The sequence below is a fragment of the Mirounga angustirostris genome, unplaced genomic scaffold (assembly GCF_029215605.1).
Source record: "Mirounga angustirostris isolate CCGP_5_RB_7025 unplaced genomic scaffold, mMirAng1.0.hap1 SCAF_9, whole genome shotgun sequence".
Classification (NCBI taxonomy): domain Eukaryota; kingdom Metazoa; phylum Chordata; class Mammalia; order Carnivora; family Phocidae; genus Mirounga; species Mirounga angustirostris.
In genome coordinates this window covers 87,011,484-87,026,476 of record NW_026991717.1, presented here as the reverse complement: position 1 = coordinate 87,026,476, position 14,993 = coordinate 87,011,484, and the positions used below count along the sequence as shown (strand labels likewise).

Below are 14,993 nucleotides of genomic sequence, written 5' to 3'. Positions count from 1 at the left end.
AACAATATCCATGCAACAAAACATTCATGTAAGAGAAATCGTACAGGCAAGATTTTATGGAAAGAGAAACATTATGTAACATTTGCATAGGGAGGATTCACTCAAACATCATTTTCAACTACTCCTATATTTAGAAAAATAGATAAAATTATTGCAAAAGATTTAAAAGGTCAACTTACCCTTTTTGTAAGAATTATAATTGATGAAAATGCAGAATTCATGAAATCACAAATGTCAATTTGAAATAAATATTTCAGAATCTGATACTCAGAAGCATCTTCTGTCAATTTATAAATAAAAATAAGTTAACAATGTGATGTAACTTTTGAATCTAATTTCTTCCTTAATTGCTGCATTAGAAAACAAATAACTTTTTTTTCTTTTACCTTCTTGAGAAGACAAAAAGTAATCAGTTGAAACTGTTTCACTATTTGGGAGGGTATTTTCCACAGATCTGTCTATTTCCACCTGAGTAGATCCTTCAGTACCTAGTGATGTTTTTGATTTTTCATCATTATTTTTAGAAGATGGAGTTTTGAAATGTACTTCTTTATGAATTCTCCCGGGTGACTCTATTTTAGAAGCCATATCTGCAAATAAAATTAGAAATGTTCATTTATTTTTTAAGATTTATTTATTTTAAAGAGAGAGAAAGAGCATGCGTGTGCACTGGGGAAAGGCAGAGGGAGGGAATCTTCAAGCAGACTCCCTGCTGAGCGGGGAGTCCCACACAGGGCTCCACATGGGGCACCATGCAGGGCTCAATCCCACAATCCATGAGATCATGACCTGAGCAGAAACCAAGAGTTGGACACTCAACCAAATGAACCACCCAGGCACCCCTGGAGTTCGTTTAATACTTGCTTTGTTGTGGGCTTCCCTTTTGTTTTCTAGGCAGGCCATTCTTTGAATTTCTGTGGTCATTGTGACACGTTTTTATGGAAAGAATCCACTAAAACATAAATTGCAGCCTGCATTAGTTCCTACTGCTAATGTAATAAATTACCACACACTTAGTGACTTAAACAATACAAATATATTCTCTTAGAGTTCTGGAGATCAAAAGTCCCAAAACCAAGGTGTTGGCAAGGCTGTAGTCCTTCTGTAGGTTCTAGAGGAGAATCTATTTCCTTGCCTTTTCTGCCTTCTGGAGGCCACCTACATCCCTTAGCTCATGGCCCCTTCTTTCATTTTCAAAGATAGCACTGCAGCATCTTTTAACCTCTCCCTTACTCTGACCCTCCTTCCTTCCACCTTTAACAAACCTTGTGATTATAGTGGGCCCACTAGGATACTCTCTCCATCTGAGGCTGCTTAATTTAATCATATCTGCAGGTCCTTTTTGCCATGTCAAGTAACATAGTCACAGGGTCTGGGAATTAAGACATGAACATCTTTGAATGGTCATTATTCAGCCTACACAATGCCTTTCCTTTATTCTTTTACCAAGGAAGAATTTTTAAAGCTGTATACAATTCTATTCTCTACATTGCCTTTTTGTCCTAAAAACTATTTAAAAATACATAACTGTCAACAACTCTGTTGTGCTATATAAGCTTATGACTAAGAGCAAGACATTAAATAGCTCTCTATAGGATTTCATTCCTCTTAGAAACATTTATTACCGGGCGCCTGGGTGGCTCAGTTGGTTAAGCGACTGCCTTCGGCTCAGGTCATCATCCCGGAGTCCCTGGATCGAGTCCCTGGATCGAGTCCCTGGATCGAGTCCCGCATCGGGCTCCCTGCTCAGCAGGGAGTCTGCTTCTCCCTCTGACCTTCCCCCCTCTCATGTGCTCTCTCTCTCATTCTCTCTCTCTCAAATAAATAAATAAAAAATCTTTAAAAAAAAAAACACATTTATTACCCAAGAAAGTGTAATATTTAATTGCCATTGCAAATATATATATATATCCCTGCCATTCAAGAAAATTGGTAAGATAGATTATTCCTACTTTATCTGTTAGATAACCAGAAAGAGTCAAAATGATCAATATTATTTACAGTATCTACAGCCTACCTTTTTTTTATACAAAAGGATTTATTAAAAAACCAGTAAGACACTACAACATCATGACACTATAACAGGGCTTTTAACACAAGACTTGCTTTACAATACTGAAGGGACATAAAACACAAATTGATTCAGAAGCATAGCAATTAAATAAAACAATGAAAGCAAATTTCTTTTAATGAGAACTCAGAATCAAACTTTAGAGGGACTCAACGTGATACTTCCATTCGGGGACTTGATACAAAAAATTGTTTGAACTGCTATGAGCAGGTGGCAAGAGCCACCTTCAAATGAATCTTCAGATTGGAAAACACTGTTTCACCACATGTTGGGGATAAGTTGCAAATGGAATAATTTAGTATGATCAGTAGCTATTTTGATGATCACCTCGCCTGGATATTTTCCCATAACAACTCTGCTGGTTGCTGTAATCACCATATCCACAGTAGTTGTTGTAAGCAGTGTAATCATAGCCTACATAACCACCTATCTATTTAATAGGTAGAACAAACTGAGCCAGTTACACAAAGAAAGGCAATATTAAAACTTAGAGCAATCAATTTCCAAGGTCTGCAATCTAGTCCACTGGATCATGCATATCTACAACACATATTTGCCAGTATGTACTATTAAATATAAAAGCCATTATCACTCAAACTTTTTAAATTTTATCTATTTATTTTAGAGAGAGAGCATGCAAGCATGAGAGGGGTAGGGGCAGAGAAAGAGGGAGAAGCAGACTCCCTGTTGAGTGCGAAGCCTGACATGGGCCTCAATCCCAGGACCCTGAGATCATGATCAAGCTGAAGTCAGACGCTGAGCCCACTGAGCCACCCAGGCACTGTCTCTCTCAAACTTTAAATGAGATTGCTCCAAAGATGGAAGAACCACCCACTTCCAAAGAAACTGTATTAGCCATTTGCACAGAAAGATACCCATAGGCTTAGGGTGTTTGAAACAAATTTGAAAATGACAAGGTACCAATCAAATGTCAGGTATTGTACTTTTCCCACTCTCTTCCAGTTTTGTTAATTTCAAAGTCAATCTTTGTTTCCCCCTTCATCCCATCTCCAGTATATTATTATATAACATATTATCCAGTAGGTATATTAGAAGAAACAATGAATAAATAGAAGCTTTTTAAATCCTAAAATCAGATACATCTTTTATATCAAGCGAAAATTTTGAATGATTGAGAGCAATCTTTATTGGCTAGTAATTATAAAATGTTTTATATTTTAAAGTACATTAGTTACTAATTTATTAAAGTGTGTTGTATAAAACAAATATAGATAATGTAAGCTCAAACTATATTCTTTTTTTTTTTTTTAAGATTTTATTTGTTTATTTGACAGAGAGATAGGGAGCACAAGTAGGCAGAGTGGCAGGCAGAGGGAGAGGGAGAAGCAGGCTCTCCGCTGAGCAGGGAGCCAGACGTGGGCCTCGATCCCAGGACCCCAGGATCATGACCTGAGCTGAAGGCAGCCGCTTAACCGACTGAACCACCCAGGCGCTCCTCAAACTATATTCTTTACATCATTATTTAAGTTATTTTAGCAATTAAGCAAAGACTGACAGCATTAAAATAACATTTTGTATGTTTATGTTGGCTCAGTACGCATTGTAAGTAGAATATAAAAGTAAAAAACTTCAAGATATTCTCATTCAACTGTGAGTAAAATACATGCTTCCATGAGTATACACAGGTATATGCTTATTTTCTCTTTCAGACCCAATAACAGCATAAAGTTGTGCTGAGAAATCAAATTAAAATCAATAGTAAACTATATTTTGGATTTCATTCCTATGCTATGAATGTGTCTGGCAAAGGCAAAATTATACATGTTTCCTTAATTTGATGATCTCATGAAATTCACATAATTCTTCAGTGAGTGCCATAAATTTCTGAGAAGGAACTCCAGATTTTATAAATCTTATCACTGCTTTTTTTACAGAAGTCATAAATCTATAGTGGCAGAGAAAAACTTTATATTATCCAATTGATAATATGATCATTAGGGAAAATATAAGGTTTATTTTGCATTTCAGTGTAACAAGGCTGATAGAGATTTAAATAAAATATTCCTGATTTTTCTGATTTTTTGCTACATATTAAATATTTAAATGATTTATACCTTTAAATGATAAATACCTGAGTTCAAATTTAGAATGAAAATATATATGCACATCTTTTGAGAACCTTCATTTAAAAAGGATTATCCATGGGGCACGTGGGTGGCTCAGTAGTTAAGCATCTGCCTTCGGCTCAGGTCATGATCCCAGGGTCCTGGGTTCAAGTCCCGCATAGGGCTCCCTGCTCAGCAGGAAGTCTGCTTCTCCCTTTCCCACTCCCCCCTGCTTGTGCTCCCTCTCTCACTGTGTCTCTCACTGTCAAATAAATAAATAAAATCTTTTAAAAAATAAATAAATAAAATAAAAAGGATTATCCGGGGCATCTGATTTAGGCTCAGATCGTGATCTGGGGATCCTGGGACCCAGCCCCAAGTTGGACTCTCTACTTAGTGGGTTGTTTGCTCCGCCCTCTCTCTCTGCCCCTCTCCCCCGCTTGTGTTCTCTCTCTCTCTCAGATAAATAAATAAAATCCTAAAAAATAATAATAAAATAAACAAAAATAAAAAGGATTATCCTTCCCCAAAATTAATTGAAAAATTTTAATTTGAACCATGTCAAAATTTCCCACATTTGTATTATTGTATCATATATTCATGTGCATACCATATCAAATAGCCATTTATTTTAAGACAATTCAATTTTCAAACATAGTTTAAACTGATCATTTGATTGAATTAACTAATCAGAGTTAAAGGGGAAAAAAAAAGTTTTAACCAGTCCTAGCCTGAAGTATAGTATTCAGGTAAACTGGGATTTACTTCTCAGTTACTTTTTAAGATAAGGATAGGAAAGTATCAGTGCAGTTCTGAAGAGCAGGATTAACAATTAGTAAGAGAATTATTCAGTGTCTAATTTTGCACTTTCAATTACAAATTTAACATAGCACTTTGATGCTGTCATTTATTTGGCATTGTTCAAAAGATGAAAGTCCCAAGTAAGCACACATATCAGTAATTTAATAATGCCCCCTGTGGACATCAAAGCTAAAAATGAGCATTAGGGGGCCTGGGTGGCTCAGATGGTTAAGCGTCTGCCTTCAGCTCAGGTCATGATCTCAGGGTCCTGGGATCAAGCCCCATGTTGGGCTCCCTGCTCAGAGGGGAGCTTGCTTCTTCCTCCCCCTCTGTCCCTTCTTCCCAACTCGTGCTCTCTCTGTCTCTCTCTCTTTCACAAATAAATAAAATCCTTGATAAAATATCGTTTTAACTGCATTTAAAATAAATACATATGTTAAGAAAAATTAATACTTCCTATAGTATTTTTATATTTAATTAATTAAATTAATTTCAGGGTATTATTTTCACATGACTTAAACCTAAGCTTTAAGATTTACCTTAGATACAGACATGCCTTTTTTTTTTTAAGATTTTATTTATTTATTTGAGAGAGAGAATGAGAGAGAGAGAGCATGAGAGGGGGGAGGATCAGAGGGAGAAGCAGACTCCCTGCTGAGCAGGGAGCCCGATGTGGAACTCGATCCCGGGACTCCAGGATCATGACCTGAGCCGAAGGCAGTCGCTTAACCAACTGAGCCACCCAGGCACCTCAGATATGCCTTTCTTACAATTGTTTATAAACAGAATTTTAAGTCAAATAAAATAATGAGGAACTTTTCATATTTAACTGTACTTGGGAAACTCATTATTTAAATAAGTTCAATTGGAGTCCTTTTGTAAAATAGTTACTAATATTGTAATAAAAATAATTGTTCCCTAATTTATCTGTTTTGTAAATACCTATATCAGTATATTAGTTTTTCTGTAAATCTGGTTATCTTGGGTCTCAGCCTTTCATAAATATGATTTAAGATCAGTAATTCATTTTTTTATGCACTCTTTCTGATTAAGGCAAATTTTCATTTGCTATTTCCTAAAAGATTTGCTGAAATTATCTGAAAATTTTGGCTGTTGTAGCTATTTCTCCAATAGCCAAAAAAATAGGGCCTGTGGCTTTATCTGAATTTCTTTTAGTATTTCTTTTTAAAAACAAATTTTACATGACCCCAGGTCATTTTCCATTTAATTAATATCATAATATTTGGGAATACTATACTTTGTATAGAATGACATATCGTTTTTAGAAACAGAGTAATTTCTGAATATTTTCATGAAAGTCCCTCAAAACTAGTTATAATTGCATAAATGCCCTATTCTCATTTGACTGTTCTTGAAATTTCCATATTTAGAAATTCTCTTAGCATTACTATATGAAATAATAAATAAATTCTACGTAAGTGATATTCAGGCTGTCCTTGAGTTTCTATACATGCTCTAAATATTTTCATATGTCTGTATTTTGAAACTTCTCTATTTCTGGGCCTGATACTGTTTTGCTTTATTTATTTATTTATTTTTATTTTTTTAAAAGATTATTTATTTATTTGAGAGAGAGAGAGAGAGAGAGCATGAGAGGGGGGAGGGTCAGAGGGAGAAGCAGACTCCCTGCCGCAGGGAGCCCGATGTGGGACTCGATCCCGGGACTCCAGGATCCTGACCTGAGCTGAAGGCAGTCGCTTAACCAACTGAGCGACCCAGGCGCCCTGTTTTGCTTTATTTTAGTCTCACTTATTCTTCCCAATTACTCTTATCTGCTTTTTCATAAATATTCCTTTAGGATCTAACAAGTGTAGAACAAAATAATTTCCTCTTTGCCTTTGGCAATCTAGGTCTTTAATATTTTTAGTCATTAAAAAGCATTACACCTACACCTTTCTCATTTAGAAAAGGGGCAGAATCTAAGTATACATTCTGGTTAAGGATATTAATTAAGTAAAGAGTTCACTTTTGGAGCATATTAAGAAATGACATATAGTTCTTCTGGAAATTCAAGAAAATCAACCATTTCTGATGGAAATAAATGTGTTTTCATCTGAGTTTGCAACACTGTTGATCTCTTCTTGTGAAAGGCTATCTGTTATTCTAGGGTTCAATCATTCCTGTATTATTGGGCAATATTTGCAGAGTTCCTAATCTGTCCATCAGAGAGACATCAGAATGGAGATGTGGGAAAGTCATGTTATATAATTCTTTACTTAAAATAGAATCCATGGGAGCCTGGGTGGCTCAGTTGGTTAAGTGACTGCTTCAGCTCAGGTCATGATCCTGGAGTCCCTGGATCGAGTCCCGTATCGGGCTCCCTGCTTGGCAGGGAGTCTGCTTCTCCCTCTGACCCTCCCCCCTCTCATGTGCTCTCTCTCATTCTCTCTCTCTCAAATAAATAAAATCTTAAAAAAAAAATAGAATCCACAGGTTTTTAATCATAGGAATTACTAGATACCTAGACATCTAGATCTAGAAGTATCCTCTGAGACTCTGCCCTCTTCCATTGCCTACTCTTGAGCTCCCAGAATTGAGAGAAAACCATTCAAATATAGTTATACTGGGAAGGTGTTAATGAGCTAAAAAGTTAATGTAAATGAGCAGAAAGAAATCCTCATTTACCAAAATATAAAGTCAATGGACATCATCTAATATAAATCAAAGCAGAACAATATAAAGAAATATTTAGAAAATAGAGATAAATACTAAAAGAAATTTGCTTCAAAAAAAAAAAAAAAGAAAAGAAAGAAAGAAATTACTGTCCCTGGAAGAAAGGTTAGAGTAGAGATGGACACAGGGAACAGAAATTGCTTTTGTTTAAAAAGAAAAATAGCCTTGGGGCACCTGGGTGGCTCAGTTGTTTGAGCATCTGCCTTTGGCTCAGGTCATGATCCCAGGGTCCTGGGATGGAGCCCCGCATCAGGCTCCCTGCTCAGCAGGAAGCCTGCTTCTCCCTCTCCCATTCCCCCTGCTTTGTTCCCTCTCTCACTGTGTCTCTCTGTGTCAAATAAATAAATAAATAAAATCCTTAAAAAAAAAAAGAAAAAAATAGCCTTAGTACTATTTATATTTTTAAACCTGTTAACATATACTACTTCAATATAAATAAAAATATATTGTAAGCTACCTTAAGATCTTCTTGGAACAGCTATGTATCTCCATTCTTTCTTCCGTAGTATTTTATTTTATAATATTAAGATCTAAGTCCCAGAGTAAACCAGAAATTAATAAAAGGGTAGTTGATAAGGTTGTTGTTAATTATTGAGTATACTGAGAAACATGGATTTCTGGACTTTTTTATCCGATTTGTACTGATAAAAATAAATTATGTTTAAAAAAGTAAATTATATTAGGGGCGCTTGGGTAGCTCAGTCGGTTAAGTGTCTGCCTTCCGCTCAGGTCATGATCCCAGGGTCCTGAGCTCCCTGATCAGCAGAGAGCCTGCTTCTCCCTCTCCCTCTGCTGCTCCCCTGCTTGTGCACTCTCCCTCTCTCTCTGTCAAATAAATAAATTAAATAAATAAATAAATAAAATTATAGATATTTTATACAAACCTGATGGACTGGATCTGCTTTTCAGCATCATAACTTCCATATTATCTGTGTGATAATTTTCAGCTGAAAATTCTTCTGTTTCATCATTTTCAATTACATTATTTTCATCCTGTATCTGTTTGGAAAATTGCAATTCTGTTTCCTTTGGAATGTCCTGGAAGTTCCAATTATATAAAAACTTTTTAAAATATGGTAAGGTATCAGAATCATCTGTTTTCTCTAGGGCTCTTTCCTTTCCTACTTGCTCTTCAGCTTCCATAATTTCTATTGTTTTTATTTCTTGTTCCTTATCAGGGTCAAATTTACTTGTTGGAAGACGTTCATGTTTATCTCCTCCACTTCCTTCTTCACTTTTTCCATCATCTGATATAATTTTATCTTCATTGTTATATACAAAGCCTAGCATACCAAAACCAAAATCAAACCAACTTGGCTTGAGAATTGAGGTATCATTGACGATTGTGTCTTCTTTTTCTGTTAATATTTCTGTGCATGGAACTGTGGGTTCTTCCTCAGATGATAAGGAATTAGGAACATCTTGTAGTGGTGGATCGCTTTCTTTGGACAATAATTCAAGCCCTGTATACTCACCTCCAAAACCTAAATAACTTTTAAAACCACCCCCAAACCAACTAGTGGCTTCAGGACTGATAATGTTCTCTGACTCAGAACCTAGTTCAGACTGTTTCTTTGGCACTGAATTGAATTCCAATTCAGGTTCTTGCTTTTGTTCTGTTTGGGGTTCATCATTATTTAATTCCTCTAGGTCATTCTCCTCTTCTCCTGCTATTTTTCTACTTTGAAATGAACTTTCTTGTAGAGGTTCAATAACTGATTCAAAAGCCTTTCCTTCAGCTAGTTCCCTTCCAAATCCAAACCATCCTGTCACTTCAGGCGAGGATGGTGGGATGTGATCCACTTCTGGAACATAATCCTCTTCCATACTTCCAGCTTCCACTGCTTCCCAGTCTTTTGATTCACTAGTACTTCTGACATCTTCAGAAGCTTCCGATACTGGAAACCGATCTTCAAACAAAGTACTTTCAGAAGTTGAATAAAATCCAGATTCTGTCTGAAAGTCACTTTCATATACACTAGATTTTTGGTCTTTATCTTCTTCATATGGACATATATTTTTGCCATCATCATTGTTTAATTCACTGTCTTCATTTTCAAATGTGTAACTTACTCCAAGAAGACAAAGAAAATCAGATTCCTACAAGAGAAAAATTGATTGACATAAATATACTAAAATTCCTTGTTTCTCCCTAAATCACTTAAAATAGATGACTATGCAGCACAACAAAAACTAAAATCAGATCTCCTAATCTCAAACATTTATATCACAACTGACTCAGGGTCAATGATATAAATCTAAATGAAAAATCAAGGCTTTGACTATATTCTGGAAATAAACTCTTGATGAAAAGGCATACAGGTCCACAAAATCTTGCTTCTTTTAAGAGTACACTAACCAGACACATGCAGCTGTGTGGTGATTTGAGAGAGGGGAGTTTCACAGCACATGGTGACCGCTCAGACAGCCCAGAGATTCTAAAGCATGAAGGCCTTGTTAAAAGTTGCCTGGGTGGCTCAGTCGTTGGGCGGCTGCCTTTGGCTCAGGTCATGATCTCGGGGTCCTGGGATTGAGCCCCGCATCGGCCCCGCATCTGGCTCCCTGCTCATCGGGAAGCCTGCTTCTCCCTCTCCCACTCCCCCTGCTTGTGTTCCCTCCCTCGCTGTGTCTATCTCTGTCAAATAAATAAAATCTTTTAAAAAAAAAAGTTGCACTACAACATTTAGACTTCTTTTATTGAACACTGTATATGGCCAATTGTGGTGGGGAATCCTCTTGTTCATCTCATAGAACAACCAGATCATCAAGAAGAAAAATGGTGAAGTTAATATTTTTTTAAATTTTATTTTCAGTAGGCTTCACACCCAATGTAGGGCTTGAACTCACGACCTGGAGATCAAGAGTTGCATGCTCTACCAACTGAGCCAGCCAGGTGCCCCAAACTTATTATTTTTTAATCTGAAAGTATGAAACAGTGAGATGTGCTGCTCTTTGGATATGATCATTATGAAATGAGAATAAAGTTCAGAATTTTTAAAAAGTAAACCTCAAAACTGAAATTTTACAATGTTTTAGGCACTGCAGTATAGTATGTGATTGGGAACAGACTCTGGAGCCAACTGTCTGCGTTTAAATCCTGACCCTGCCATTTACTAGCTCTGTGAACTTGGGTGAATTATATGACCTTTCTATGCCTCAATCTCCTCATCCATAAAATGAGGATAATGACAGTACCTATCTTATAGGGGTGTTGTGTTGTGAGGATTAAATGAATGAAGTGCTTAGAATAGTAACTGTCTGTAGTAAACACTAGCCTAACCTGGCCCAAGTTACACTACCCTAGATGAGCCAGTAATGTAAGGGTAAAAAGACCCAACACCTTGTCTCTATTCAAGGCAACTCTGAAAGGCCATCCCAGGTTCAGAGTTCCTTATGGAATCAACTGAGACCTTTGTTGCAACTGCATCACAGTTCAACTTCTCTGTGCAATCCTGCTTTTTCTTTTGGTCTCTCACAAGTGTTATTCCTAAGAGTATTACACCCCAGTAAACTTCTTGGGTGTAAAGGTCTACCTCAGAGTCTATTTCCCAGGGAACTTGACCTAAGAATGTAGGGCTTCTGTATGCTTACTATATGCTATACACTGTGCTAGGTGCTGAAATTCTACAGTCAACAAAAGGAAAAAAGTTATTATGAATTGTGGTAAGTGCTATGGAGGAAATAAAGAGGAATCTGTGATTAAGATGCAGTAGTTCCACGAAGATCATCATGGAAGGCTTTTCTGAGGCACTTATGTTTACATGGCGATGTAAAGAATAAGAAGGAACTAGCTAAGTGAAGAACCTGGGGAAAGCATTTGAACCAGAAGGAGCAGCCTGTTTAGGTCTCTGGGCTAGGAAAGTGTTTGGCATGTTCAAGAGATGATGAGACCTTGGATTAGTGGTATAGAGAGAGTGAAAATGACAAGAAGACAATATAGTCCATATATATTTTGGAGATAAAACTGACAGGACCAGCAATTATACATTAAATTGACTGTTAATCCCAGAATTTATGATGGGAAAGAGCCAGATAATAGTTTTCTTGACTAGGCTAACTCACTTCACATTGACCTTATTTAAGGTAAGTTGCCTTTACCTGGAATCTGAATTAAATGGGCTAATCAAATTTACATATTGAAAAGTCACTTTCTGATTCCTTTTCTCATTATCAAGCCCAACATTATCAAACCCAACATTATCAAGTTCATTTAAAACTCAACAGAAAAAAGAAATTGTACAGTTATGAGACCTAGAGAGAGTGATGAGAAATAAATTTTGTCCCAATGGGATAATAACATTAGTAATAATATCTAATACTTATATAGCACTTACTAAGTGCTGTTCTATATACTTTACATATGTTCATCTTTCCCCAATAAGTTTAAAAAGTAGCACTATATTATAATCATCATTCTCATTTTACAGATTAGAAAATTAAGGCATACAAGGCCACAGTCAGGCTTTGAACTCAGTCCAGAATCCATGATGCTCTTAACCACTTCACTCTACTACCTGTCTGTAAATTTTTCAGAAAGCAGTATGCCTGTCATCAATTCTGTCTTACCTAATTTTATTCACATACTCAAACTATTCCTAGAGTGAGTTCTCAGACCAACTATTTTATGTATTCACTATACAAGATACTTAACCAATGGACACTTATACTACAGAAAACTGCTTTAGCCAAGAAATTTTAAATTCAATTAACAACAGAAATGTTATTAATACTCACTTTAGTTGATATCTGAACTTCCTCAGATATGAACACCTCTTCAATCTGGACTGCATCTCTGGGAAAATATCCAAAGTCCTTTCCTTTCTGCCAAAATGAAGAATAAAGATTAGCAAGGAAGAGTGATCAAAGCTATAATAACCATTGAGCCTAATTTTGCCCCCATGTCCTTGGCTTTCATCTATCCCAAATCACAAACATTAATTGGCTTTCACTTGCCATCTAAAAGAAAGTGAGTGAAATCATATTCCTTTTTTTTAAGATCTTATTTTTAAGTAATCTCTACACCCAGTGTGGGGCTCAAACTTAGAACCCCCAAGATCAAGAGTCACACATTCTACCAACTAAGCCGGCAAGATACCCCTATTATTCAAAAGAATAGTATTAATTTGAGGGAACAAAGAGCCAAGTTGTAAAAGGCCACTTTTTCAATCTTCTGAGGGAAAACCACCCCACACACCGATTTTCTTCCTTTTTATGTTTGTCAATGACCTTCCTTACCGAGATGGACCCCAGACTTATACTGTCAACCTGGAATATCAAAAGGCAAAGGAATGGTGACAGTAGCCATCTAGACGGAGCTGTGACATGTTCAACATTTTCAGGATGTCAAAATCAAGTAAGAGGTTTAAACTCTGAAGGGCAAGATGGATTCATCAGAACAGCAAAGATCTATGAGTCCTCCTGGGAGCATTTGGTTCCCTTCAACTTTTCTGGGGCTACCTTGGTAATAGGGATCTTCTTAATCCAGTTTAAGTACATAGAAGATGTCCTCCAAGAGTGAAGCTTTCACCACTCTCAGCCCATTTCCTATCCCTGGCAAAGTTTAAAGACCGTCTTTTGGTCCTTTGATCTAGCACCATTACACCTCAACTGTGATTCTTCCAGCTCTGTAGTTGCTGCAGCTACTTGGAAACTGATAGTCTGTGAGTGAACTCTGCAGTCTGCAGTATGGTTTCTTAAACAGCTGCCTGCCTGGATTAAAACACCTAATGCAAGGAACTCACTATGCTTGAAACTTCACCCTGCCTTCACACAGTACACGCTGCTTTTGCGTGGAACTATCATTTTCACACATAGAAAACAAGAAAGAATGCTTTCCTTTCCTCTTACGATCCCTACCGTGTCACTTTTCTTACAGCTGCATTGGTTGCCTCTAATTTGTTCAAAGACATCCACTGGCATGTGTAAGAGACCATAAGCAGTAAGGAATCTTGGGAACTGCAAAAGCCAAATAATTCTGGCCACTGACAGTCAGGGGTTCAGTCATACAGCCCCTAATGCTAAAAAGCAGGATCCAAACAGAACCTGTTCCTTCGAATAGTGATCACAGGGATTACACAACAGAAAAATCTGTTGCATGTTCAATATGGAAATGATGTATGCATCAGGTTGGTCACGCTTGTTCAGCTTGGAAGTAAAATTGCTTACAGCATCTTTTCATTATAAAGCATAACGATACCATCAAAGATACAAATGTGTTTCCAGTTGAAAACATTAATCATTAATTTTCCTGTTATATATTTAGAGAGATTACTCAGGCTTCTAGGAATTTCAGTGTAATAGGACTCTGGGCCAAATAAAAGGCTCTCCCAATTGTTGTCATTGTTGTTTTTCATGAAAAATTCATATACCTTGATTCTCTAGGCTACTCATCTCTCTGGATCTCTTCAATAAGAACTCCATCCTTGGGGCGCCTGGTGGCTCAGTCGGTTAAGCATCTGCCTTTGGCTCAGGTCATGATCTCGGGGTCCTGGGATCGAACCCCACATCAGGCTCCCTGCTCCGCAGAGAGTCTGTTTCTCTCTCTCCCTCTGCACTCTCCCCCAACCCCACCTGTGCTCTCTCTCTCTCTTTCAAATAAATAAAATCTTAAAAAAACCTAGCCATCCTTTATTTGCTCAGAAAGACATGTCTTTTAATCTGATTAACTAAAACTTCCCAGTCTCTCTTAAACTAAGCCATTGACAGCACCATGGGATCACTGGTGTTGCCTAGACATCCCATAATCTCCACCTCTAAATTTTATTCTCCAAGTAAATATAAAACTTAACTTCAAAAACTATGCATGCTATGTAAAAATAATTTCAAGGCACTCTTAGTTCTCTATCCCAACCAGAATGTCTTCTGAAAATATTACTTTTATAGAAATTCTGGAACCGGGGTGCCTGGGTGGCTCAGTCGTTAAGCATCTGCCTTTGGCTCATGTCATGATCCCAGGGTCCTGGGATCAAGCCCCGCATCGGGCTCCCTGCTCAGCGGGAGGCCTGCTTCTCCCTCTCCCATTCCCCCTGCTTGTGTTCCCTGAACCAAGACTGAACATGACCATTTTTTATTTGTTTAAATATGTTAAGGGTGGGGTGCATGGGTGGCTCAGTTGGTTAAGCATCTGACTCTTGATTTTGGCCCAGGTCCTGATCTCAGGGTCATGAGGTCAAACCCCATGTGGGGCTCCACACTCACCGGGGAATCTACTTGAGGTTCTTTCCCTCTGCCCCTCCCCCAACTCATGCACATGCTCTCTCTATCTCTCTCATTCTCTCGAACAAATAAATATTTTTTTAAAAATATGTTAAGGGTTTTAAATATATATATTACATATATACTATATATGTAAAGTGCTTTAA

The 14,993-nt window shown here is 37.2% G+C and overlaps 1 protein-coding gene across 7 annotated transcripts in view; it reads right to left on the bottom strand.

Moving 5' to 3' along the window:
- Nucleotides 1–14,993, bottom strand: part of MIA2 (MIA SH3 domain ER export factor 2) — a 109,394-nt gene that overhangs the window by 78,141 nt on the left and 16,260 nt on the right. For all 7 annotated transcript variants that reach the window (XR_010405145.1, XR_010405146.1, XM_054513689.1 and 4 more), the window contains 4 exons: nucleotides 12,367–12,453; nucleotides 8,517–9,732; nucleotides 387–590; nucleotides 180–280 (listed from right to left, as the gene is read on the bottom strand). Coding sequence is in view for 5 of the 7 variants with exons in the window: in XM_064570971.1 (XP_064427041.1) it covers nucleotides 180–280; nucleotides 387–590; nucleotides 8,517–9,732; nucleotides 12,367–12,453 (1,608 nt within the window). In the remaining 2 variants the exon portion in view is untranslated. The remainder of the gene's footprint in view (nucleotides 1–179; nucleotides 281–386; nucleotides 591–8,516; nucleotides 9,733–12,366; nucleotides 12,454–14,993) is intronic.